This window comes from Cryptomeria japonica, chromosome 3 (assembly GCF_030272615.1).
Source record: "Cryptomeria japonica chromosome 3, Sugi_1.0, whole genome shotgun sequence".
Classification (NCBI taxonomy): Eukaryota; Viridiplantae; Streptophyta; class Pinopsida; order Cupressales; family Cupressaceae; genus Cryptomeria; species Cryptomeria japonica.
Genome location: NC_081407.1, coordinates 194,592,862 through 194,620,195, shown reverse-complemented (window position 1 = coordinate 194,620,195; position 27,334 = coordinate 194,592,862). Strand labels below are relative to the sequence as shown.

General features: G+C 41.8%; 1 protein-coding gene across 3 annotated transcripts in view; it reads left to right on the top strand.

Annotated features, from left to right (window-relative positions):
• LOC131035058 (2-dehydro-3-deoxyphosphooctonate aldolase 1) overlaps positions 1-27,334 on the top strand; it is a 172,793-nt gene that overhangs the window by 26,875 nt on the left and 118,584 nt on the right. For all 3 annotated transcript variants that reach the window (XM_057966678.2, XM_057966679.2, XM_057966680.2), the window contains 2 exons: positions 12,068-12,127; positions 12,370-12,444. In XM_057966678.2, coding sequence (XP_057822661.2) covers positions 12,068-12,127; positions 12,370-12,444 — 135 coding nt within the window. The remainder of the gene's footprint in view (positions 1-12,067; positions 12,128-12,369; positions 12,445-27,334) is intronic.

Sequence of the window (27,334 nt, the reverse complement as noted above, 5' to 3'; positions counted from 1 at the left end):
AAATGATGGCTTCGGCACCCCAAGTGTGATTTCCATGAAATACTGCAATAATAGCTGCACTATAAGTGTTCTCAGCAAGGTCAAATGTATTCAATAATGAAATTGATAGAGTATGCTTTGGTGTGTCACACATCTATACTTATCACTAAAGCAAAGTTACGTTGTTCAAATAAAACCACAACAGAAAATTTACTATGTATATATTGGTAGCTCTTTGTTTACCCTCTTGGGTGAATAACTTAAAGCACACAGATAAAACACGTAATGCAGAATAATAATGCCATAGATATTAGATGCAATATAAGAGATGTTATTCCATTCCTAATTGTTGTTGTCTCCGTCACAAGTTACATTCGGAAGTATATAAAGATACTGAGGGGGTGCGAGCGCCAACCGTCGCACCGCAACTGCCACCCCTCGGTTGCCAACTAACCAAGACAATTACAACTTAATTAACTAGTTTTATTTTCATGTACAATATTGCCGCTAACATCATCCCCCCCAAAAGAAAAGAAGTCGTCTCTGGACGACTTAATACAAAATAGAGATGACATTAAATAGAACTGCTGACGCCAGTCGAGCCCGGAACTTATACACCTGCTGTGTCCTCGCCTGAAAACCCTTTTTTGCTACCATCCGATGCTCAAGTGCGGATTTCACCATTATTGCTTCTTTTGACATCAAAGTCCTCCTGTGCCTAAACCAAACTTGTCTGCAAAACACGCTTTTTAGTCTTAGCCTCCACCAACTACTACTCAAATGATACTGTCTTCCCTAGCCAATTTGTCCTCGATAGCCACCCGCGTTGCCCTCTCGGCATCCAACTTTTGGGTACGCTGAGTACGTCTCACGCTAGTACTGCCTCCAACTTGGTGGTCAGCTCCTCCCGAGCCCTCTCTGCATCTACCAAGGCAACCTCACGTCCAGCCGAGACATACTCCAAGTTCCTCAAAGCGTACCATTCCTGCCTGGAGGTGGCCACAACCCGTTGGCACAAAGGCTAGGAGACATCTCAAATCCTCCATCACACTCCCCAAAGGCTAATAACTGAACTGAATAACTCCCTGGTGTCATACAACTGCGCGGACCTGCAATGCCTTCCCTCAAACTCTGTTTGTTCCCAACCTCCAAATCCGTCTCCCTCTACGGCTTATGGCTTCCCCGCCAATGCTTAGCTGCAGGCTTCTTTCTCATAGTATGGACAACCACAACACTTACCGTGACATCTCTAATGCCCTTCGCCCAACTCCAACAAGTGTACTGTAGCTCAAAAATAAACTGGGGTCTCGGGGCAGTGCCCCTAGCGGGGTCGAGGGGCAGCGCCCCTCGTGGGGTCCGGGGGTAGCGCATCATTTCTGTGATATTTAAGATGTCAAAAACCTTCTTCTCCACTCTATTATTTTCAGCGTCCTGGCTCCAGATGTCATTGAAAAATCTTTTTCAATCTGGTCGTCGTTTTTTTTTTTTTTTTGTCCACTGTAATGTCCCCGATGGCACCCTAGCCATACAACCTCCCCGTATGGTCAACAACAACACTGACACCTCCAATCGTACAGCCACCTTCCCGTGCGGTCAACACCCTTCCACCGTACGGCTGTGTTTGTTTGTGCGGCGCTGCGTTTATGTCTCCGCGCTCCGCGCCTTTATTCCTTGCGGCAGCGGTGGTTTCCACTGCATGGTGGTCCCACTGTCGATGTTGCCACCGCAAGGTGGTGCTACCGTATGATGGTTCCACCGCCGGTGTTGCCACTGCACGGTGGTGCTACCGTACGATGGTTCCATCGCCAGTGTTGCCACCGTACGGTGGTTCGACCGCCGGTGTTGCCACCGTACGGTGGTTCGACTGCCGGTGGTCCCACCGTCGGTGTTGCCACCGCACGGTGGTTCCACCGTGGCTTTCTTCTCTTTTTTTTTTTTTTTTTTAATTAATTTTTTTTTCAAGCCGTATGGACCCGTACGGCCGTAATTTTTTTTTTTTTTTTCAATTTCCTAATTTAGTTGTCTAGAGAGTCTTCGGCTCAGGTCCCCTGTCTCTGGGATCGCCCTTCATCCTTCTCGGTTTTCCTCGCCCAAGAGTCTCCCGCATTGGTCCTGTGCCTCTCAAGTCGCCTACCTGGCCTCTCGAGTCCCCTTCCATCCTATCGGGTTCCCCTCCGGACTCTCAGGTGTCCTTCTGGCCTCTCGGGTCCCCTGCGCGCTTCTTTTGGTAGGATTTCAATTTGGACCCATTGGTGGCAAGTCTATTTTCGATGGCCATCCGAAGACCTGGAACCACAAATTCTACAGGGACCACGGTCTCCTTTCCATACATAAGAAGAAGAAGAAGAATAAAGATTTTGAAAGTTGCGGCCTTCCACACAGGGTTCCAATTGTTGCTGACACAATTGATCTTCGGATTATCTACGTCACCGAGGTTTGGGGCGTCTCCCTTCCAATATTCTATGTATTCTGGCAAGTACACCTCCTTTGTTACTTGCTCTAGTTCCTCTTCTTCGAGCCTGTAGCTCTGGAACATTTCATAATCCTCCATCTGCCAGTGGAAGAGCCTGTTCAATGACCCCGTCTCATCCTCAGAGCACTCTCCTAGTTTGAGAATCCCTTCCTCGTTGGGCTCCCTGCAGCCTCGTCCTTCGTTCCTTAGGTCGCCTTCTCCTTCACCCTCCGATTCCGAAGAATGTGCCAGTTCCTCACTAACCAACTGTGTCCCGAGGTCTATGATAAACTTCCTTCCTCCATTCTCCATAGACAGAGTGTTCTTCTTCTAGTTGTGGGTGGCCCTAGCTGCCACCAGCCACCCTCTCCATAAGATCGCATCATACCCTTTTTTCTTTAGTGGGATTACCACGAAGTCCAGTATGAAGGGTTGCGTCCCAATGGTAACTTGCTGGCCCATTAGTGTCCCGATGGGTTTGATTCCATGTTGATCTGCTCCCAGCAGATTGAATGTAGATGGCCACAGCGTCGGCTTCCCCAGCTTCCGCTAGGTTTCTTCTGGAAGAACATTCACTCCTGATCCACCATCGATGATGGTATCGGTTAGAATGGTGCCAAGGATACCCATCTTCACAATGGCCGGGTTCCTTCCAGTGTTAACTGCCAGCAGCATGGGGTCTATTGTAGACCCCCTAGGAACATCTGTGCGGTGGTTGGTATTGGTGCATGGTTGGGAGAGATTATTCAGCAACGCCGTTCGTAATTGAGGCATCGTCTGGAGGAGGTTGTGTACCTTCACAGGCACCTCCAGTTTTAATTTTAAAATTTGATTTAGTATAGCATCCTCCGCCTCCGATCGGCTGGAAGTACTCGCCGTACCCTTCGCCTTCGCCCTTTCTCGTATCTCTTTCTCAATTTCTTCCCGTGCTTCCCATGCCCTTTGCTTCTCCATCTCCGGGTCTGGGCACATTGCGTGTCTGGCTTGGGCGCGGGTTATGGCCAACACTTCCTCTTCTTTGGTTTCCTCGACATTGAGCAAGTTGACGCCGGACTTCAGGTAGGTGGCGTCTTCGTGGTCTCCCGGTCCGCACCATATGCACAAATATTGTGTGGCCTCTCCCTTCGGGCAGTCTCGGGCGAAGTGCCCCCACTGGCTGCACGCTCTGCATTGTACCATCGGTCGACCTTTGGAGTTGTATTGGATCCGGCTCCTTGTGTTGTTATTGTTGTTTCCTCCTCCCCATCGGTTATCTTGGTAGCCTCTCGAGGTTGCATTGTTGTTCGCTTGTTGGCCCATACCCGCTGATGCGGACGTTGTGGCCTGCTCCGTGAACAACACCTAGTTCATTTGCGTATTCCGAGTTTTCATGTTGTATGGGCATTCCTTGGTGGAGTGTCCCATCACTTGGCAAATCTCGCAGAATGCCTTCTTTGGGCAAGTACCCTTTGTGTGCCCCTCCTCTTTGCACTCAGTGCACCATATGTTCCCTTCGGTCCGACCGGTGCTTCTCATTGTTTTGAATTCCCTCCTCATTCGCTCCATGTCTTTTTGGAGCTCTTGCACCCGTTTGCTAGCCTCGCTGTCGCTGCTGCTTTCCTGTGACGAGTCATCCTCCTCGGACGAGCTATCCTTCTTCTTTTTCTTCGATGTCTTGGTCTCGCTCTCGAGATCCATCGCTCTATTGTATGCGTCTTCGTACGATGTAGGTGGAATGATTTTCATCTTCTTTCAGAGGGAATGCTTTAGTCCCTCCACGAACCATCGCTTTTTCAACCCATCTGTTGGTTGACTCTCCATTTTTCCCAGTAGTTCCTTCAGCCGCCGACTATAAGCTCGCACTGTCTCATTCTTATTCAACTTCGTTCCATAGATCTCGGCGACTATTTCGTTGTCATCTCTCAGGAGGCGGAACTCTATCCCAAATTCCTTCAGTGGGCCATGTGCCGACTTTGGCCTTGTCCATATCTGAGTACCAGTCTATGGCCACTCCTCTCAAGGTTGCTGGGAATTGTGTTACCCATTCGTCTTGGTCAGTAACACCGTTCGCTGACCATATGGTTTTGCACGTTCGACAATGGCGGACAGGATCTTCCTTCCCGTCGCCATTGAACTTCGACAGTTTCTGTTTACTCCCCATCGATGGGGGTCGTCTTCCTGGAGGTGGCTGTGGCTGTGTCTGTGCCCCTGCGCCGGTCCCTCCGGTCCCTCCGGTCCCGGTGGTGTGTCCTGCGTGGGTGACTGGAGGTACGGTGTTTTGCCTGCCGAGTGTGGCACCTACCGTACGTTTATCCTCCCCTTCGTTGTCACCTGCACCCACTCCTGGCTCCCTTTGGTGATCCTCACTTTGTGGTGTAAGGGATAAGTTTCTGAACTGATCCCGGGTCTCTTCGACTAGATCTCTCCTTAACCTTGTTTCCTCCAGAAACTCTTCATGGCTTCGCACCCTACGGTGTTTTGGCGACGCGTAGAAATTTCCATCGTCTTTTGCACCCTCCGTGACACCTCCTTGGTTCCCCTCGGGCCACCCTTTGGCAGGTCGTCCTTCAGCAAGTTGCCTCAGCCTCCGTCTACGTTCTACGTGCTGCTCCAGAATCAAGGCCCTCTGCGCGGCCTCCCACTCGTCCGTTTCTACTTTTTTATTTCTATCTTTATGTAATACATTGGGCATAAATCACTTCCGTACATAGCAAGCACACGCCATGTACACAGAAAAAAACAAAAACTTTTATTATTTTTCCTTTCGGCCACAATTTATCTCAACATTGTGCTGGGATTATTACAGGGTTCAGTTTCCCCTTTGCCTCTTGCCATCACGCTTTGCGTCCCACGACGATTGTTCCGTTTGCGCGTCGTCAGCCTCTGGGTTAAGCTCACCGACGGGTAGGCTCATCGTGTCCGTGCGCCATCCGCGTTTTCCGTTCCTGAGTACGTCTAGGCAACGACGCTAAATGTTTACCCTCTCGGGTGAATAACTTAAAGCACACAGATAAAACACGTAATGCAGAATAATAATGCCATAGATATCAGATGCAATATAAGAGATGTTATTCCATTCCTAATTGTTGTTGTCTCGGTCACAAGTTACATTCGGAAGTATATAAAGATACCGAGGGGGTGCGAGCGCCAACCGTCGCACCGCAACTGCCACCCCTCGGTTGCCAACTAACCAAGACAATTACAACTTAATTAACTAGTTTTATTTTCATGTACAATATTGCCGCTAACATTTACCTGACAGATTTCTTCCAACTTTTGAATGATCTACCAGAGCCTTTGTAAAAACCCTCAGTGCTACGCTGTTGGATTCATTCAACAATCTCAATTATTGAACACCATTTAATTTCCTTCAAACACGACCACACTGACAACAGAAAACAAATTTCTATTTTATTCTGATTTAGCAAATCGATCCCAATTTTGAATACAAATATATAAGGACACCACTGTTTATATGTACAGTCATGAATGGATCTGATCTAACCATTAATTTGAGAATTGATCATCAACTCACAGGTTGCCTTGCATTTCTTTCTTCCATGATGACGGGGGTTTCCCTTATTTGCTATCACTCACAATTTAGGATGGCGGACTGATTGGTACAGCAGTTACCTCCCCTCTTTCCCTATGCCTGCAACTTAGCTTAAGATATACCATCTAACTTTCTGGGTTTGGTGTGCCATAAATCCTCTGTAGAAAACCCTCAGTTTCATTCCTATACCGTTTCTTGATCAGGATGGGATCAAAATTTATTCTCAGGTATATGTGCCTTGAATTGTGAATTCTCCCTGGATCTGGGGTTTAAGATGGACTGTATTGAAACACTAAAAATGAGACTGTCTTCACCAATGTCTTCAAGATTGCCTAATGATTGTAAGTGCTATTCCAGATCTCTGCCAGGTAAGCAGTCCACCCAATATTTGCTTGTAAAGGGATATTAAAAATCTTGAAAATTGGTGGTAGTGGCTGTTAGGGACTATCCACCGTTATCCTGGAAAAAAAAAAACACAACTAGCTAATTAGCTTCCTTCAGTGCCTATATGGAGTGGCCTAGTGAGAGGAAGAGGGTTTTCATCCTCACCTGTAAATCTGCCGTCAAGTTTTTGTCCTTGATGGATTGTGCACTTGAAAACTCAAGATGAAATTGCAAAACATTCAATCTGATTTAAAAAAATTGGAAGAATGAAACGTATTGATATAGCTTTTCGTGAATAGGCCTCATGGGCCCAATTTGAGCACAACCACTTCTGAAAGTTGAATTTTACTTATATATCTATAAGTTACTGGGTCCTATTGATGTGTTTTTTATGCACATGCGAACACAGAATAAAATACCAAGGTATCTTATCCTCTCTTGAACAAAGTCTCTCATATGCTATGCTTCGCGATCAAATGAGACAACTCCAAGGTTATGAAATGTCAGGTCTTGACTTGCGGATAAGTTTAGTGGTTTGATGTGATAATGCTGGAATCACAAGGGGACTTACGTTGTACATGAATGCACAATCTTATCATGGATTAGGATAGGTATGCCGATAACTTAGGATTTGGTAATGAAGCTTTTGACTTAATTCTTACTAAAAAATGGGCAAAAGGAATAGGGTTCAAGAAATCTATTCTAAGCCTAGGAATGTAGGAAATGATGAATGGATCTAGTGGAATCAAACCATGCAAGGTCTCACAATCAGGTATTGACACAAGCTTAGTGCAATCGTCTAAGGTATACTTAAAGATTTTCAGGCTATCACCATCAAACGTTGACACCATCCAAGTTGATTCTTGTCAAGGGACGCGTAATAGTTGAAGTTAAGCTTACTTAAATTTCCAGTTGACCACGCAAGGCGCACTTACCAGCGGCAAGAGGCTAGTGGTATGGATTAAGGATTCTACACAAATGAATTCAACAAATCTTCCACTCAATCTAACATACATGAAAATAAATTCTAATCTAACTTGGAGGAATTGAGAACCATGAATGCAAATACAACACTTGAAGAGCAAAATCACCAACAATTGAACAATGATTATGATTCAAATAGCTGCAGCATATACCAACAATTCTACAAAACCTCTCCCTTACAAATGAGAGACAATGAGGTTTATATAGAGCCTCAAAAGAAATGAATGGCTCAGATTGATTTGAGATCAACGACCAAGATTACAAGATAATACCCTATTTAGGGTTTGTACAACCACCATTACATTGGCCAATAAGAAACGAGGGTAGGTAAGGTAAATAATATATGATGTAGCGCCATGTGTCACCTATTCCCTCCTTGAATGAATGTTGACTTGGTACCCTTTGATTGAACGGATGGTGACTAGGATGCCACCTCAGCTTGCCTTGCACACTTAATCAATTTGCCTTGTACATTCTTCATCTTCACAATGTTTGGAATCCTTTATGATACTTTGCATTCCATCCTTATGTTTAGGAATTCCATGAATTGTTCCCTCCTTATGTTTGGAAAATTTCCCAATCTTGGAATCCTGAAATATTTCCTTCCTTGGCACTCTTTGATGTTGGAATTCCTTGATGTAGTTCTGGATTTCTTGGTGTAAAATCCTTAGTGTTCATTTCTTGAACGTTCTTTCCTTCATTTGTTCACCATCAAAGTGAAGTCTTCTTCATGATTGATCTAGTCCTCATCTTCACCTTCTGGAATCTCTATCTGGAAATCCCCATCCAATCTTTGAAGTATTGATATTCCGTATCCTCATTGCGTGCATCCTCCTTCACCTCAAGCCTTGATCATCATGCTTCCTTTCCTCGTAACAGTCCTGCAAAACAAATAAGCATTGAATCAAACACTAGTATGATAAACTTAACTTCAACCTTGGTGGGAAATTCGTCTGCATATGGACTGATCATTCCTCAAAACCATCCGCATTATCCTTGTCCATTCTTCACTTGGTGGAAATTTGATGCCTATCTGGACAACTTCCTTCCTTTGTAATTCCGCACTGCAGTGGAAATCCGACCCTCATCCAGACTCACTGTCCTTGAAAATCTTGTGTTGATTGGATCACCAATCCATTGAGTGGAAATCCGGACACCATTAGGACTTTGTTCCTGACATTTGTCCTAACATGTGATAGGTAATCTTAGAAAATTGTAACACCAATTCTGGAAAATATGAAGGTCTGGATTAAAGTCTGGAAGATTTTCCTTAAGAAAAACCGATTTTCAGACTTAGGATAAGTCTGATCATAGTTGCTAAGTCTGAAGACATCCATGTAAACTCAGAAAATCAAGTATTTGGAGCCCAAAAATGAATGTCCAGGTCTGGAGATATCACTTGGAGGTCTGAAAACACTCAGAAAGTGACTGATTTTTGATATCAAAGTTGTAATAAAAGTCTGATTTTCTAAGGACAAAGTCTGAATACGCTCTCCAATGCCTGAAAATGGCTCCAAAAAGTTTGAAGACACTCTGAAAATGATGAATATCAATGGCTGGAAGTGGTCACAGCCATGTCACATGCTTGCATTTGAATTATTTTGACCTTCAAAACTCAAAAATGGTCACATCTGGGCACAACTATGTGGCTGGAAATGAAGTTTCAGTTTGAAGACAACCTGGTATACTCAGAAAAATATCAAAATTAGTGCCAATAAGTATACCACAATTCTGAAAATACTTGGAAAAGGGTGTGGAAAAGTCTGATTTTTAGTTCTTAAAGTCTGAAGACACCCTTCCAAGGTCCAACAATGGCTGCCCAATGTCTGAAGACAACCTGCAACTTCAATAAATCAATCATTTAAACTTGTCGCAATCATAGGAAACACCTGTATTTGATAGATTTCACCTTCCCAAAGTGAGGTTTGTCAAATTTGGGCACAAACAAAGGGCTGGTAAAAAATATCTAATTCTGAAGACAAATCTGAAAATGGAGTTTCAGACTTAGATCAGCAATGGAAGCTCCACCAAATGCCCAAAAAACTCATAAGAAATGATGCCCAAGTAAAATTTTCCAAGTTGGCAAGTGGCTGGACATGAAAATCAGTCTGAAGACAACCTGCAACTATGGAGTTTCAGACTGTAACAACAATGACAACGCTTGAAAATGCACTGAAAACTCCTCCATACAACCCTCGAAAATCGCCTTAGTGTGGATGAGCTGGGCAATGAAGAATAATTCTGAAAATGTGTTCCCAGCCAACAATGGAGGGCAAATCACTCCTAGCAATGGCGCCCAGCAAGGTTTGAAAATAATGGCAGCCACCAAGCATGAAGAAAATCACCCCAAACAACGGCACAAAGCACTCCCAAATAAAAATCGAAATTTTCCCAGCTATGGCGCCATTCCAAAATTCTAAAAATGTCTTCAATGGCAGCTCGGATTTGCAACAATGGAGGTTGGAATAGCCAAGCTGGAAAAAGTGGAGGAGGAAAGAATCCTCAACCCAACACTTCACTTTAGCACTTTGCCAAAATTCGCTAATAAGGGAGAACAATCACCTTTCATGGAGACACCTGACAGATTTAATAATAAAATAATGTTGGAGACTCCTCTCATATACTTGCTTTTACCTCTCACTTTCACCACACAAGCAATGTGGGATAAAACACTTGCATATATACTAGAAGGTTAAAATATTAAATGTTTATTGCAAGTTATTCAATTTTGCTTTGAAAATTTTAAATAATCATTAATCATCATTTAAAAACAATTAAAAATGGGGCTCACTTATTAAATATTTCGATTTAAGTCCAAATTGAGCCTCCAGGGGAAAATCGACTTAAGTTGGGATTAAAAAATCCCTTTAAAAATCATTAAAATGTCAAAAATTTCCCCACAAGGGAAAATCGATCCTAGCTTGGATAAAAATCCATACAAAACTTTATCAAATGCACACAAAACACTCAAGGGGAAAATCGATGGGGGTATGGACAAGGAATCCACACTTCAAATTCACTTCATTTGCAAAAAATACTCCCTGGTGGAAATTCGACCTCAGTTTGGATGAAAAAACAGACTCAAAACTCATCAAAATGCTCTCAGTGGAAAATCGACTTAGGCATGGACTGAGAGTTTGCACAAAAACCGGCATTAACTTGTCACAAAACAGCCTGGTGGAAAATCGACCCAGGCATGGAATCATCCTCAACGTTGTCTACACTATAGTCCGCACTGCAGTCCGCACTTCTGGTGGAAAATCGATGGCAGTCTGGAAAAATCCTGACACAGCCAAATTTTAGCACTTCTAGGGGAAAATCGACCCAGGTATGGATAAACAGTGGTGGAAAATCATAGCCAATATGGATTTCTGGGGAAACCTATGTATAGTGTGGATTTTGAGTGGGGGAAAAGGGTGCATAGTCTGGAATATGAGGGGAAAAGCACCTCTAGCATGGATTTTGACCTTCTAACCCTTGGAATATGGATTTCCCTTAGGAATTTGGCATTTTAATCACTCAAAATCACTTAGAAACTTCAAAATTAGACTGGACTCAGGCAAATTTTCCAAAAAATTGAGCGAAACGCTAGGAAATTATCAAGATAAAGTGCGAAATAAACTTGAATAATACCTAGGAGCGAGAAAACAACTCCAAAAGGTCTGAAAATACCTTGGCACTTTAAAATCACTGATATTCGTGTTTAAAACATGTTAATGCTCAAGAAGGTCAACACTTAGCAAGAATAAATCAAAACCCTAAGGCAACCCCTAGACTTAGGCAAAACTCAGGATCAGTCAACATTTTGACATTTTAAACACATGATCCTATTCAAAATTCAAAAACCCTCTCATCCGCAAAGGCAAACACTAGGAAACTAGGCAAAACTTCTACTCTAAAAAGCGAAAAGTGGGGGTCCCCATTTGCAATGGGGCGATGTGTGAAGACGTCACAACAGGTCCCAAAACCAGTCCTGCAACCATATCGGGTACGTTTGGGTATGGGTTCACTCATTGGTATGCCTGGATGCATACCCGAGTGTACCCAGGCATGCCTAGGGTACCCAAAGGCATTGAGAACCAAAAAGTAGCCAAAAAAAAGACTTTTTTAAACCTTTTTTTGCATCCAAAAACCCTAAAATGCCCCTAAAAGCATCATTTCGCCCAATACAAAGATTGTTTTGCTCTCTTCACTCTCTCTTTTCTCATTTTGGCATTTTGAAGGGCAGCTGATATATATCATATGGCATATGACATAATATTGAGATTCTAAACTATCACTTGGCATCTAATATTTATCTTTATCACTACCATTTTGGCATTTGGCATTGATCAATGATGAAATATCATACCATCAAATGTATTTAGTTTTACAATTCTTTATATTTCTTTAAGTTTTTAATTTTTTTGTACACACACAGACATACACTGTACCCAAGGAAAGAAAATTGTCATACCAGTGTACCCGTACCATATATATATATATATATATATAGAGAGAGAGAGAGAGAGAGAGAGAGAGAGAGAGAGAGAGAGAGATTAATAACAGGAAAAAGGGGTAATGATTGAAATCATAATTTAAGTGATAACTTTACAGTAGATGTAGGGAAACAAAAATCATATTATAAAAACTTAAGCCACTTAAGTGACTTTACAAATTTAAAGTTCAATTTACCAAGAGAGGACTTTGGGTTGCATTTTATTTGAGCACGTTCTAACCCTTTTTGGTGCCTCCAGTGTGAAGCTGTTGGGAGAGTTGCAGATATCATTCAAATACCAGCTTTCTTGTGCCGCCAGGTTGGTTTCTGTGATCACAATTGAGTAATATTTAGATCCTGCAAATCTAGATAAGACCACCTATAACAATTTAATATTTTTTTATTCTTAAATTATTTTGCCAAATATGTCTGTTCTCAGCAGTGCATATTGCTAAGTCTAACTTGTTTGACATTGAAGATGACTTATTTGGTTATTCAATATTCATCGATAAGTCACTGTGTTCTTTATTCTATTTTAATGTAATGTTGTCACCTTTACAGACAGATCTTCTGGTATCTGCAGCCAAGACAGGAAAAATTGTTAACATCAAGAAAGGCCAATTCTGTGCTTCATCAGTGAGCAATTCAATCTCATACTTTATTTTGTGGCTTTATTTGGAATTTATGTATTAGCATTTCTCATATGTGTGTAATTTGGCCATTTATTCTGTTTTCCCTTATGCACATAGCTAATTTATTGATAGATTGAAATTCTATGCAACATCTCTGTAAAAAATACAAGAATTCATGTTATAAGCACGCATCATATACTTTGTAGAATGATATTTGGTCAAGCAAATACTGCTAAAATTTTACAAATACCTTTTTCTGAAGGGCCTAGATATGGATAGCTTTGTTATGACATGCATTATGTCCAGAAATGGACTTGGATTGTTTTCCAAATAAAATTTACACCAAAAAATCAATGGGGCTTGTATAAATAGGGATTCAAATGGAAGCAAATTTCTTTCTAGATACAGATATTCTACAGAATGATAGATTGAATGGAAAATGACTTCTGTTTTTTGTGTATCAAAGTAGGTATTCACTGATTTTGTATGCATTTAATGCAAAGAAAGGGATTGAATTCAAGCACATTTAATTATAAACTAGAGGATTGAAATGAAGTTGATTCGACATTTTCTATTAAAAAGTCCTCTTGATGCTCTTGTTTCAGTTCTCCAAGTCTGCTACTGGGGGGGGGGGTCAGGGGGTCCAACAGGTCTCTCCATGTTCTCCTCTGCGAGAGTCTCTTGCTGATCTCTGTATAGTTTCCTTCATTGAGTTCCTGCATGAAGGTCTCTAGTGCTCTCACAAAAGGAGTCCGCTCCTCCTTGTACCGTGACCATGTGTACCCATGCAATAACTTTGAGGTATAGGCCCTTGTGGTTCCATCTTGCACAAATCTCTCAAATTTCTTTTTAGCCAACTTCATAACTATGTTAACCTACATATCAACATTATAAAAGATGAGTCTTCTCAAAGACTCAGTAAGCAACCTGCCCTTACCTTGATATTTGTCCTCATTTCTAAGAGTCCAAATTTGCCACAAAATTTTACAAGATAGCAGAAACCAGAAAAGATTACAGTCCTTTTTAAGCCCTTTTATGAAGCCATAAACGATATATGATAGGAAATAATATCAGAGAATTTAACACCAAATATGTTTCGTACTTCTTTAGCCACAATACATTCAAAGAATATATTAGCAGTGGTTTCAGATATCCTGGAAATGCTACAAATATTAGTGCCTTGTTCATTGTTCTTAATAGGTAATCTTTGTAAAAGAAGCAACCATTTAAAGCATTTCTTCTTGGGCATAACATTACTGCCCCATAAAACAGTAAAAACATTTTGCCATTCCTTGTTAGAGCAATTAAAATTCCACATAGTATTAAGGTGAGAAATTAAATCCTTATTGCAGCATAATGAATCATAGGAGATTCATCCTCCCATTTGAAAAGACTGAATCTATCCTCCACTGAGGAACAGACCTTGGAGATTAAGAGACAGGAGCACGCTTCCCTCAAGACAATATATGTTCTCTAGTTGGAGGGGGGGAGCTGATATTGCTGGCTAAGAGAGCTCCAGGACATTAAATGTCCATCACTGATAATATCTTTAAAGCAACTAATGCCTTTTAGATTCCAGCTCTTAGCCGAGCACCCTCGAAGTAGGGCAAGAGGCTTGCCTTTGTCGGTAAGGTTCCACCAAATGGATCTCTCCCCACATAAGGTGCTATCATCAATATTGATGTCATTGTGAGAAATCAGGTTCCTAATGAACTCCCAAGCCTTCCATATAGCCTTGAAGACACTAGAGCTTGCAGGGGAAATAGGAAACTTTCCAGTGATTAGGTCACTAAAGGGGAGCAACTTCTAGGTCTTGGCTTGTTTGGGAACAGCTAACTTGATGTTATTCCTTATGAGCACCTTCCATGGCTCATTTCCATCCAGGGCATGAAAAATCCACTTAGCAGCAAGGGCAATCCCTTGCAGCTTGAGATCTTTAAGTCCCAAGCTCCCTGTCTTCTTCCCTAAGCAGCACCATTGCCATTTGACAGAGTGCCATTTCTTGTTACCTTTTCCGTCAGACCATAAAAACCTCCTTATTTGTTTCCAAATGTCATTGATTTGGTAGTTATTGAACAACCAAGCTGACGCATAATAAATACTGTAAGATGATAGATTTTTCTGACAAACTTGCAACCTGCCGGCCATAGATAAGTACTATTTGTTCCATTTGCTAAGCTTGTGGTCAATTTTACTTGTGATCCATAGCCACATGTCCTTAAGGCATGGATTAACTGCAAATGGAATACTAAGGTACTTGACTTGTTTGGTTGGGCCGCCCCATTGATAGTTGTATTTATTGCACCATAGGGGGGGGGGGGGGGGGGTTGGTGAGGAATTCATCCTATCCTAGCATAATAGATTTGGCTGAGGATATCTTGGCCCTTGAAGCTTCACAAGACAGATCTAGCTTTTTAAGTAAGGAATCCATATTGGCCTCCTCAAGCTCCAAGAAGAGTGTAGTATCATCTGCAAATTGTATGTTAATTAAGTCTTCCTTATTAGGAAGAAAAATACCCTTAATCCTTGGGGAATAGGAGGAGTCTCTAAGAAGATAGAATATAGCATCAGACCCAATAACAAATAGTGTCGGTGCAAGGGGGCAACCTTTTCTGATGGATCTCCCAAGGGTGAAATTGTAGGTGCGGGATCCATTGACCTCAACCTGGGCAGAGGCATCCCTCAACAAAACCTGAATCATTTGACAGAATTTAATGGGAAAACCAAAGCCTTTCAACATCATAATCAGAAAACTCCATTCTACCCGGTCATATGCCTTCTAAAAATTGATCAAGAACATAGCCACATTCTGATTAGTTCTTTTTGCCCAACTCATAGCTTCCCAACTAGTAATGAGATTCTCAAGGATGTACCTGCCTTTGATACAACCAGTTTGACTTCTACTAACAAACTTGGGAAGGATGTTAACTAGTCTGAGAGCAATAAATTTTGCAAGAATCTTGTAAGATACATTCAACAATGTTATTAGCCTCAATTCTTAATGAAAGATTTGTCTCCATCCTTAGGGAGGAGTTTGATAACACTTTTGTTAATTTTAGTCCCCAATGAACCTAATTTGATATCTTCCTCATAGACATGAAACGAGTCTTTACCAATCCATTCCTTAGCCTCTTTGTAGAATTCAATAGCCAGTCCATCCGGGCCAGGTGCTTTATCATTGTTAAGCGTGCTTATGGCCTTGAGGATCTCCTCCAATGTAATCGGCCTCTTAACAATGTTAGCTTCATTCTCAGAAACCTTCTTAGGGATAAGCACTTTGCATATATCTCTGGCTTTCTGGCTATTAGGAGAGCTCCCTTCAAATGTAAATAGTTTTTGGTAATATAAAAGGAAGGTATCTTTTATGTCATCTTGATCTGCCAACTCTCTACCTTCCTCCCATACTTTATCAATTCTTTCCTTAAATTCTTCCTGTCTTAGCAAGTTGAAGAAAAACTTGGATCCCTTATCTCCCTATTAATTGATTCTGGCTCTAACCTTTAGGCCTTGGATTTTCTTAGTTTGCATACTCCATAATTGGTTTCTAGTAAGAGCCAGTGATTTTGAGATTATCTATTTGGTTGGATCTGATTGGATCCGAGATTCAAGATCAAGGAGGTTATCATTGAGCTCTTTTTCCATCCTATCATCTTTGGTCTTCTTTCTGCCCACAGTTTGAAATAGGGTTTTCCAATTATTGACATTTTTGTTCCACCTGTCAGTGGTAGATGGGGTATTGTTATCCCATTTGTTAATTTGATTTATCATATAGACTACTCACATAATATCTTCATTTTTAAGCAAATTATTATTGAGAATGAAGTTATCTTTTCTCATAAGAGGCTTGCTGAGATAATTGTTCATAGTAACCAAAGCCTTGATAGGGTGGTGATCAAAGAGAGTATGGACACACTTTGACAATGGTACCATCTTCATCCTTATTGAAGGAGAAGTGATCCTTATTGTTATAAATTATGTTTAGCTTACAATAAATCCTTTTCCTTGTTGAAAGTTACACCATGTATACCAAACAGTATTGTAATCTTTCTTTTTGCCTTCTAGAGGATCAAACAGTCCGAGCTTTTCTTTCATCCTGGTCAAATAGAATTTTCATTACTTTTCCATTTGGATCCAACCCCCCTAATTTATCCTCTTGGTGCTCAACCATATTAAAGTCACCTCCTCTCTTTCTCTGTAGTCATTAGAGGCATACGAAGAACACAATACAAATTTGGATCCCTTGTTATTGATGATGACCCAAACTGCCTTGTTGCATGGGGAGGCCCCCTTATCAGAGACCATATTTTCCCATTTGTTGCCTAATAGGATGACGACACCTCCTTTACCTCTATTGTGCCTAGTGGTAAATTGGATTGCATCCTTCCAAATATACCTGAGATCCACATCCAAGGTGAAATTCGTGGCTTTTACTTCCTGTAGAAACATTGCACTGGTGTGTTTGTGCTAGTTCAAAAACTTCCTGACCACATATTTCCTATTTGGGGACTCAAGCCCCCTGACATTCCACGAAATACAATTTAATTCCATAGGGAACTTTAGTTGGAGATATCCATTGCAGCCTTAAAGTTGTCAAAACATTTGGGTAGGTCCTTGTTATTGTTCTTCTTCTTTGGTAGGGGAGACATTACTTTTAGGTGTTTCTCTCTTCTTCTTAAACATTGCAAATTGACCATTTCCGATAGAGATTATCTTATCAGAATTCTCTTTTCTAGAGGGCTTACTGTTGCTTTGGCTAGGAAGTTGTTCCTCCCTAATGATAAAATCACTGGAACTTATCTATGTTTTCTGGTTAGGTTCTATAGGGTGGGACTCTTCCATATCCATGTTGGAGCCCACATTGTAATTTTTATAAGGGACAATGGCCAGGTCAAGGTCCCCATTTGTAGCTTCATGACTCAATGGGAAGAACATTGATCATACTAGGAACAAACTCATCCTCAACATCCTTGGCCCTTGAGGGGCCTAGGAGGGTAGACTCTTGAATTCCGGAGTTATGGATTTTGCTATCAGGGGTCATAATACTAAGAGGTTGTTTAGGAGGGGTAACCTTATTCTCCTCAAGGGGAGGGGAAGTAGCAGCTTCAACGGGAATTGCATTGCAGTCACCACTCTCATTAGCGTGGAATTCCTTAGCAAGAGAATCCGCAAGGGCACTGAAGTTGTTGGACAAACTTAGTGAGGAGGTTCTACCCATGGGGTTAACCAGATCATTGGACCCATTCAATCCCTTACTACTATGACTCTTGTTCTCAAAATCCCTTACAATTGGCTTAACAAAGGAGTCATTACTATACTCAACACATTCACCAGAGTTGGCTGAGGGTGAGAGACAACATCCAATTGGGTGGTAACAAGCTTGGTAGGGAGAGTATCAACATTGACATTATACGATTGAATCATATCCATCATATTAGCCATGTTCTTCCTTTTATTATCAAATGCCAGATGCAGAACATTTCTTCTCCTGACATTATTAGGTTTGGACTGAATAATATGGCCGAGTTTATCTCTTAGAGTTTCCCTGATTTGGGATAGAGTGTCAGAGACTACTGGATGAGAGGGATCAGCATTGAATTTCCCAACTTGTAGGGAATTGTCAAAGGTGGGGAGACTAGTAAGAGGATCCTTGGATGCAACTCGAACGATGTCCTATAGTGAATTAAGCTGCTTGATGAGGAGCCCTTGATCACTGTCGGAGGTAGGAGCATCTGAGGTTGAGGGCAAGGGATGATTTGCCTAACTAGGCAGGGAAACCTCAAGATTAGCTTTGATAGTGGGATTAGTGTTAGAACTTGGTGTGACGTTTTAACACATCACCCCATTGCAAATGGGGACCCCCACTATTTGCTTAGCTTAGGTGTTTTAGTCGTCTTAGCTTAGCAATAGTCCCCTAGTCATTAATGTTTGCTCTTGTGAAGTGATTGGTTGTGTGAATATTAGGGTTGAGGTCATGTTGTTAAAGTTGCTAAGTGGCTAGGGGTGCAAGATGATGTTGTGGGGATGAGTGTCAGGTTACTAGTGGAAGGTTTGCTTGTAGTTCCGTCAAGAACTACAAGCATAACGCCTAAGTAGTAAGGTCTTAAGTTTCCGGTTTGCCTAACAGATAACCTAGAGGGGAAGAAATGTGAAAATTTGCTTAAGTCTAGGATCAACCCCTTTGTTGCACATATGAGGTTATGCAACGTCACCTCCCAAATGTGCTCAAAGTGAGCTCCAAAGATCAAGGCATCAAGCTTGTGCAAGAATCAATGGTAAATGCGCCTAGCTTTGTGCAAGCCTACCCTTAGAATGCGCTTCATGTGTTTCTTGTGCACTTCACTACCTCAAATGCGCTCACAACCTTTTGTGTACCTAGATCCTTGAATCCCGCCACACCTTAGGTTTGTGCAATGACACTTGTTAAAACCACTCAGCATTATGTAAGATAACATCAAAAGAATGTGTTTGAGTTGTGCAACTATGGGCATGAAACCTGCTCACCTCCTTGTGCACATCTACATTTGAAATCCGCCCTAGGCATTACTTGTGGAAGGCAACCCTTGAGAGTCGCTCCACCGCTACATTGTGCATGCATACTGTTGAAATCCACTCAGCACAAAAATTGTGCATGTCAACCTTGAAACCCTACTCAAGAGGAGAGTTTGATGAAAATTGTCTAAGGCATTAAAAAATGTTAAATACCCCTTCAACTTTGCCCAAGGTCAAGGATTATGCATGTCACTTATTCAAAGGCACTCTGATTTTGGTTCAAATCAAGGTTCCATATTTGCTCCAAGATAATTGTTATGCAAGATGAACCCCTAATGTGCGCTCAAAAGTGAAGAAGAGAGGTGTTGATCAAAGTAGTGCAAGGCACCTACCTAAATGCACCCAAGAGAAGAGGGGAAATGTGAAATTTTCTAAGGCATAGGTTTGTGCAAGCTAACCTCCTATATGCGCCCAACCTTCATCTTATTGTGCAAGGACATTCTTCAAATGCGCTCCATGCAAATTAGTGCAAGCATGACCTTTAAAAGTTCTCATGTGAAGTGATGAATAACAGATATCAGACCCTAGGGGATTCAAATCAGACTTGTAAGCATCAAAATCAGTCAAAAGGAAACTTAAAATCAGACCTAAATCCGTTTGCAAAGTGGGAGCAAGTGTATGTGTTTTAGTGGATTGAAGGGCTAGTTTGATCTCTATGTATATATGTTCAAACCGGAGTTATAGGACTTGCAGAGTCTGGCCTAGACTCGGCGAATCCCGAGACAGGTCACCTCTGCTGAGGCTAGAGGACCTTGGACTTGGACTCGGCCGAGTCTGGCCGGGTCTGCATAGACTCAACAGACTCGCTGAGTCCTGAGCCCAGGACTTTGCCGCCTAGCAAGGTTAAAAGAAGCCAAAAATAAAAATAAAAAGAGGAGGCTAGAGCACGAGGAGACCCATTGGAGGACCCCGAGTCTGAGGATGATGTGGATGAGGATGTTGACATCACTGAGGCTGAGGCTGAGCTTGAGAAACAGGTAGATATCATGGTTGTAGAACGTTCCAGGACCTATCTTAGGCGAACACGTAGGACAGTTGCGAGGTAAGTGATCATTGATATTGGCTCCTCTGAGCCTTAGACTTCTAGGCTCTAGCTTTTATGTTGATATATGCTTTGAACTTTTGATGCCATGGATTTCATATTCCTTGAATTTTGTAGACATTTGACACTATTTATATTTATAATGTGTTATTTAGTTTAGCTTATTTCCTTCAGCTCAAGCCTAAAATTTGCCTTTATACTTATGCGATGAATGTAAACTTGTGTATGTGTTCAAAGTAGTTTCTGTTTGATGAGATTATTGTGTCTTTGAGGTTTATTTATTAAAAAATGCATGAAAGAAGTTTAAAATCGTTAAAAATCTTTAAATTTCTTGGGTTTTTCAATTTGCCAAGTCTTTGCCGAGTTCGGGCACTGAGTTTGAGTCCGAGTCAAAAATTGGCTTGCCGATTCTGAGTCTTGTAACTATGGTTCAAACACTAATGTCCTTCTGCCTCAGCCGACTTGGTGAGTACAAAGAAAGTATGTGATTGGGGCCTGTTGTGACCTTTTCACACATCGCCCCGTTGCAAACGGGGACCCCCTCTTTCCTGCTTTTCGTGTCCTGTTAATTTAGGGTTTTGGCAAATAACCGGCAATTTTGAGCTTCCAATGTTTGAGTCTCGAGTTTTGAAACGTGATCATGCCTAATTGCTATTAGGGTTTTAAAATTTTGTATAGGATCAAGTGTGTAAAATGCTAGATGTCTAAGTGATCCTAGATTTTGTCTAAGTGTTAGACCTTTTGAGTGTGAACGAGTTTTAAATGTCCAAGTCGGTGATATATTGTTGTGCCTCGACGAAATTCTTTTGTCTTGCTCAATTTTTGATGAATTTGGCTATGTCTTGATGCGTTTAATTCAAAATTTGAAGTGTCCAGATGTTTTTGAGTGGAAAAATCATTAAATTCTTGATGAAAATCAATGTTTTAATGGTCAAAAGGTCAAAATTCTTGATGGGAGGTGCTTTTCCCCCCACATTTCTGTTGACCCATGATTTTCCCCCACTCAAAATCCCGATGTGAGGTGAATTTCCACTAGATTTTTGATGGACCTTATTTTTCCCCATGCAAGTTTCTGATGGAAGGCGATTTTCCACCAGGAGGGTAAATTTTGACTAAGTGTTGGGAAATTGTCCTGATGACCCACGTTTTTACCTTGGGAGTTGTTGTGACCATTTCACACATCGCCCCATCGCAAATGGGGACCCCCTCTTTTGCTTGTTTTTCGCTCGTTTTCGCTTTCGTTTTTAGGGTTTTGTTAGTTAGTTGGTCGTCTGGATTTAGGGCCAAGCCTTAGGGTTTTAAATTTTGCCTTTTCAAGCCAGAATTCAGTCGTTTCTTTGGGAGTTTTGAGCTTCTTTTCTAGAATGCAAATTTTGAATGCAATGAATTCGCCAAAATGGTCTAATTTTCAACTGAAATGTTAATGCAGAGCTTAAATTTGTCTAAGTGTTGACAGACAATGTGAATTTTTGTCCGATTGAATATTTTGACCAAATTTTGACTTTTTTGATTTTTGATCCTGGGCATTGGAATTGATTTGTTTTCGCCTCGTGAAGTGTTAAAATGTGAAAAATCATGTTATTTTGGCCTGTAGGAGCAAAATCGCTCCTGTCCCTCAGTGAAGGACGGGAGCTCATTTTCAAATATCTCATCGTCCCTGCAGAGTCCAGACAAATTTCAAGTTGGAAGTGATGGAGAACGACGAGATCTTTCCATTGAATATAAATTGAAGATTTTCATGAGCACAGAAATGCCTCCAGGAGGAAAATCGCTCCTGTCCCTCAGTGAAGGACCGGAGCTACAATTCAAATTTCGCCTTGTCCTTGCAAGATTTTGAAAACTTAATGATTTGAGGACGTCCAAGGGAAGATGCTTTGCCAAATGAATATAATTTGATATGCTAAAACGAAGGAGAATGACCTATATTGACCAAATCGCTCCTGTCCCTCTCCAAGGGACCAGAGCGAGGTACCTTGTAGCTCTCGTCCCTCTCCCAGGGACCAGAGCGATTTCCTTCATTATGCAAAATCCAGACAAAGGTCAAGGCAAGTTTACGTTCAAAAACAAGGGAAAACATGAGATAAATACGTTGAATATAAATTGAAGATTTTTGGGACGTCCATAACAGTGTTAAATGCCTAGTTCGCTCCTGTCCCTCAGGAAGGGACCAGAGCGATTTTTGATATAATTGCTTTTCTTGCAAAGTTACAGATGATGTCAAGGCATGGACGAATAGAGTGAAGAGGGACGAGTCCGTTGAATATAAACTTGGAACCTGGCAAAGTGAGATAGTGGCCACAAGGGAAGGATCGCTCCTGTCCCTCTCCAAGGGACCAGGGCGATACAATGGTGATGATACTTCCTACGCAAGTTCAAGGTCGTTCCTCCAAAGTTCAAGGTCGACACAAGTCAAGACAAGGTGGCGAGGGGCATTTCAAGGCGTCTTCATCATGCGCAAACACTCAAAGGACGTTAAAATGAAGAGATTGACACCCTATAACATAGATCGCTCCTGTCCCTCAGGAAGGGACCGGGGCGATGTTAGATGCATTGGCCATTTCATGCAAAATTTACGTAGGGACAAGACGTTGCAATGTTTTAGAGGGTCCATGGTACGATAAAAGATGATATACAAGAGTTTTTGAACGTAAAATGATCATCATTTTGAGCATGGAGACTAGATCGCTCCTGTCCCTCTCCAAGGGACCAGGGCGATTTGCTTTGGATTCCTCGTTTTGCTTCAAGTTTAAGCTAAGTCAAGACGTCATAAGATAGCATATGGTCCAAGGCATCGTTTGAAGATAATTCGCAAGGGTTTTGAACGTCCAAACGTTGCTAGTCATGCTAAAGACTCACATCGCTCCTGTCCTTTGGACAAGGACCAGGGCGATATCACCAAAAGCGCTCATATTCTTTCAAAGACGAAGCTAGGCGAGGATAAGCAAGGCAAGGGACATCGCTTGGAAGACATTGCAATGAAGATCGAAGTGCAAACTTGCCAAGGTTAAGGAGAAAACGTGGATCGCTCCTGTCCCTCTCATTGGGACAAGGGCGATGATCCCTTTAATGCGTCCAAACACATAATGAAGACAAATGGAATAAGCGCAAAAGACACGAACAAAGGATGTTATTCGCCAACAATAAAGATCGAAATTAAAAGATGCAAGATGGACGTAGAAATTTGGAGATCGCTCCTGTCCCTCTCCAAGGGACAAGGGTGATGAACATTCAAGAGGCCTTTAAGTACGCATGCAAGATGATCAAATTCAAAGGACTCATCAAAATGATCGATTTTCAACACGAAGATGAAGGAGTTGGACGTAAGAAATACAAAAAATCAAGACAAAATCATGGATCGCTCCTGTCCCTCTCCAAGGGACCAGAGCGATGAGGTACGTCCCTTTATTTTCATATTTTTGGCGCCAAATTAAACAATTCGAATTTTCCTCAAATGCTAAATCGATTTAAAAATTGAAAATCCATTTTTATTTAGCATTTAATATGGCGTTATCTTTTATTAATTATTTTTTGCCTTTATTAAAAATCGAAATTCTCATTTAAAAAATGCAAGGCATTAATAATTAATTATTTAATTAATATAAAAATCGATTTGAAGCGCCCAATTAAGCAAGTCGGCCTTGTTATTTTATTGCAAATCATTTAAAAAATGGTTTTATTTGTCAAGTCGGCCTAAGGGGTGAAAGGATGAGCGCGCTATTTATAAGGGGGAGTGAAATGTTCATTTTCACATCGTTATTTTTATCCTTCACATGCGATCTTGAGGAGAACCGAAGGTGATGCGAAGTATATCATTAAGTGTGGAGTGCGAATTGCGTTGAAGACCAAAGGTGGTGCGAGTTTCATTCATCCAAGGGTGGCGCTTAGTTATCAAAGGGGTGGTACGAAGTGTGTTCAAAGGTGGTACGAATTTGAAGACAACACCAAAGGCGAACTTGGAGATCCATCTAAGACAACACCAAAGGCGAATTTGAAGACCACACCAAATGCGAACTTGAGGATACATTAAGGCGAATTTGCTAAAGACTTGGAGGATTTGTTTGAGCGATTTGTCAAGGATAAATTTGAAGATCATTTAAGACCACGCCAAAGGCGATAATTGAAGATCACGTTCTCTCCAGAGGTGGCGAAGTCGATTTTGAGGAGATCATATTGAAGATTATTTTATACCTCAATTTTTGCCTAGGCAAATTTTGTTTTTGCATTCTAGAGTTAGCTCTCTATCGAGGTATGGCGATTTAATTATTATTGCTTTATTCATTCATCGTCATATTTCAAATTTTGAAATTTTGAATTTTGAATCTCTTGGCTCAATCGTTGTTTTTTAGGAAATGATAACTCTAGAGACTTATCATGAGGTTTCCTAAAAACTTTTCTCTCTTATTTACGCTATTTATTGCAAAATCTATTTCTTATAATGAAGTGTTGTGTAGGTATGGCGACCCCAAAGGCGGGAGCATCCACCAGCCGCTCGGCTCTCATGAAAGAAGATCAGAAGACCGAAGAAGTGGAGACCAAGATCGTGTCGAAGTGGAGCAACATTGGAGATACAAACTTGGGGAACTTTAGCACGAAGAAGTTTCGAGAGGTCCCTTACATTGGCAAGCCATCACCTGTCGCCCGGAGAATAATAGAGAGTGGCATCATTAAGGCGGCCGGTTTTCCTCCAGCTATTCAGTGCCACGAGTTGATGATCGAGTGTGCCCGTCACTACAATCCACAGTCCAGGACAATTGTGTCCAACGAGGGAAACACTTTGGCGTACCTTTCAGAGGAAGCCATAAGTGAAGCTTTCCATCTTCCAGAGCACAGGGACATGATATATAAGAGCGTTGAAGGAGCCAGATCAGTGTACGATGATGATCCAGATGCTTGCCTAAGCATAATCAACAAGAACTGGCTACTCAAGAGTCGTCCCCGTCTGAGCAAAGTACCGAACACACCACACAGGATTGATTTCCAAGAGGAGTACAGAGATTTGATTACTATGCTCAACAGAGTTACAGGAGCACCTCATGCCTTCTATTTTGAGAAATGGATGTTTTACTTCATCCAGGTGATTGTTCAAGGAAAGGGTACGATACATTGGGCTAGGATAATTAGCCATTGCTTAGACGTACAGTTGAGGAGACTCAGGGCTACTAAGTCCTTCCACATGAGTTCATACGTCATCTATGCCTTAATCAGGAGCGTTGAGTACGCAGGACTACCTCACAGAGGAGTGATTGGAAGAGGACCCGGCGAGGTCAGAGCTTGTGAATCCTATACCTACTTGCATCATCCGCCAGGGAAGAACTACAAGTTAGTCAATGATACTTTCACGATGAACATCACAAGGACGTTGCAAGGAGGGATTCACAACAGATTATCTCAGGATGCCCAGGAATTCATCAAGAGGTACGGTGCTTGGTTCATTCAGTTTCCCAAGTTCACTTACATTAGAGTGCATGGATGTCCTTTACCTCCATACATGTTGCCGAGGTACCCGACAGACAGAATTGTGTTACTTGAAGTAACAAGGCAGTTGGCAGCATATGTGAAGGCATTCAGACACAGACATCAGAATGGAGTTCAGGTACCTATTATTTTGGGTAATTCAGTTGAGGTATGTCCTAATGTCTTAGCCATGGATGACGCAGAGAAGGAGTTAGCCTTGTATCCTTTTTCATCTTTTGCTTGGAGGAATAGTTTTGATCCACATGGACATTTAGAGGAGACGGTCGGTAGAAGATTTAGACATGAACACCAAATTGAAGATTTTATGATGAATCTCCTAGATGATCTCGAAGTGAAACGAAAGATACATTCTAGATTGCCTTTGGATTTCATCAGGAAATGTAAGATTTACAGAGTGGCCGACCAAGCTCAGGACAACGGCAGGCACATCCAATCTTCATATGATAGAGAAAGCAAAACAATAAGTTTGAATTGGGATGAGCCCGAGGCCGTGGATTTAGATGATTTGATGGCACCAGTCTTGTCTTGTACTCGCAGATGGGTAGACGTTCAGCATCAGAAGTTGAGAGAACAGGGCATAGCTATGTCTTTTACTTTGGAAGAGAAACCAGCCGAAGGTGGAGCCAGTGTTAGTGAAGGCAATCCTAATCCTAGGAATTCAGGTGAAGGTAACCTTCGATGTGCCAGTGACGGCAATCTCCATTCGAGAGGTTCGAAGAGAAAGGAAAGATCAGAAAAGAAAGAGTCTTCCAAGAAAAAGCAAGGTGCCAACAAAGATCAGACACCGGGTACTTCTTCCAGACCAGAGGATAGAATAGTTCGAGTGGAAGAGTCCATGGAGTCGATGGTACAGAATGACAGACAGGAGGGAGGACAGGCACAACATGTTTCATCTGATGGATCTCTCCAAGATTATGAGTTAGAAGAGGATAACGAAGTAACATCTCCTCCCAGACAAGAAGAAATAGTACATAAAGAAATTCAAGTTCAAGAGACAAGATCGAATATCCCAGATTGGTTGAAGGAAAGATTGACTAAGGTGATCGTAATTGAGGACGAGGACAGTGCAATTGATTTAGAGAGCCTTGTTGGACGTTCACATATGACAACAGAGAAGAAGAAGGCTACAAAGATGTCCAAGATGATTCGAGATGAGACTGGATCTAGAAAACTGCAGATAGCTACACCGGCAGCAGACAAATATGAGGGTGAGATCCTAGCAGAAGACTACCATATACAGACTATCGAGTTAGGACCATCCACAGCAGAGCAGACTTTAGATGATGCCACCGACACATTTGAGGCATTGAAGGACAAGCTTAGAGAAGAAGTGGAAAAGAATAGAAAGCTTGAGAAAGAGGTCGGTGCATGGAGGACATATTTCAGTCACATCAATGAACCTTTGGGACGTCAGGATCCAGTTAGATCACCAGTGCAGGCATTGCCCCTTCAATCGATCAATGAAGCAGAAAGATTCAGGAACCTGGTCCAGCGTACATGTAGTTGGATGGATAGATCTCATACAGTGGCCATAGAATTTGTTTCAAGGATGTCGAAGATCACCCATCAGGCTATCCAAGTTCTTGAGATAATCCACAGATTGATGGCAACAGTAGCTGCATTTGCCCATACCAAGGACGTTGTCATCCCTGTCTTGAAAGTTATAAGACACACATCCAGAAGAATTTTAGCACAGGAGAGGATCTTAGAAGGTGATTCTCACAGTTTGTTTCAGTGGTCAACCTTACTCCATATAAAGAGTGTTCTCTTCGAGGACATCAGTGTTAGATGTGGTCAAGTTGAGGAGGTAATCAATCCGATCCAGGAC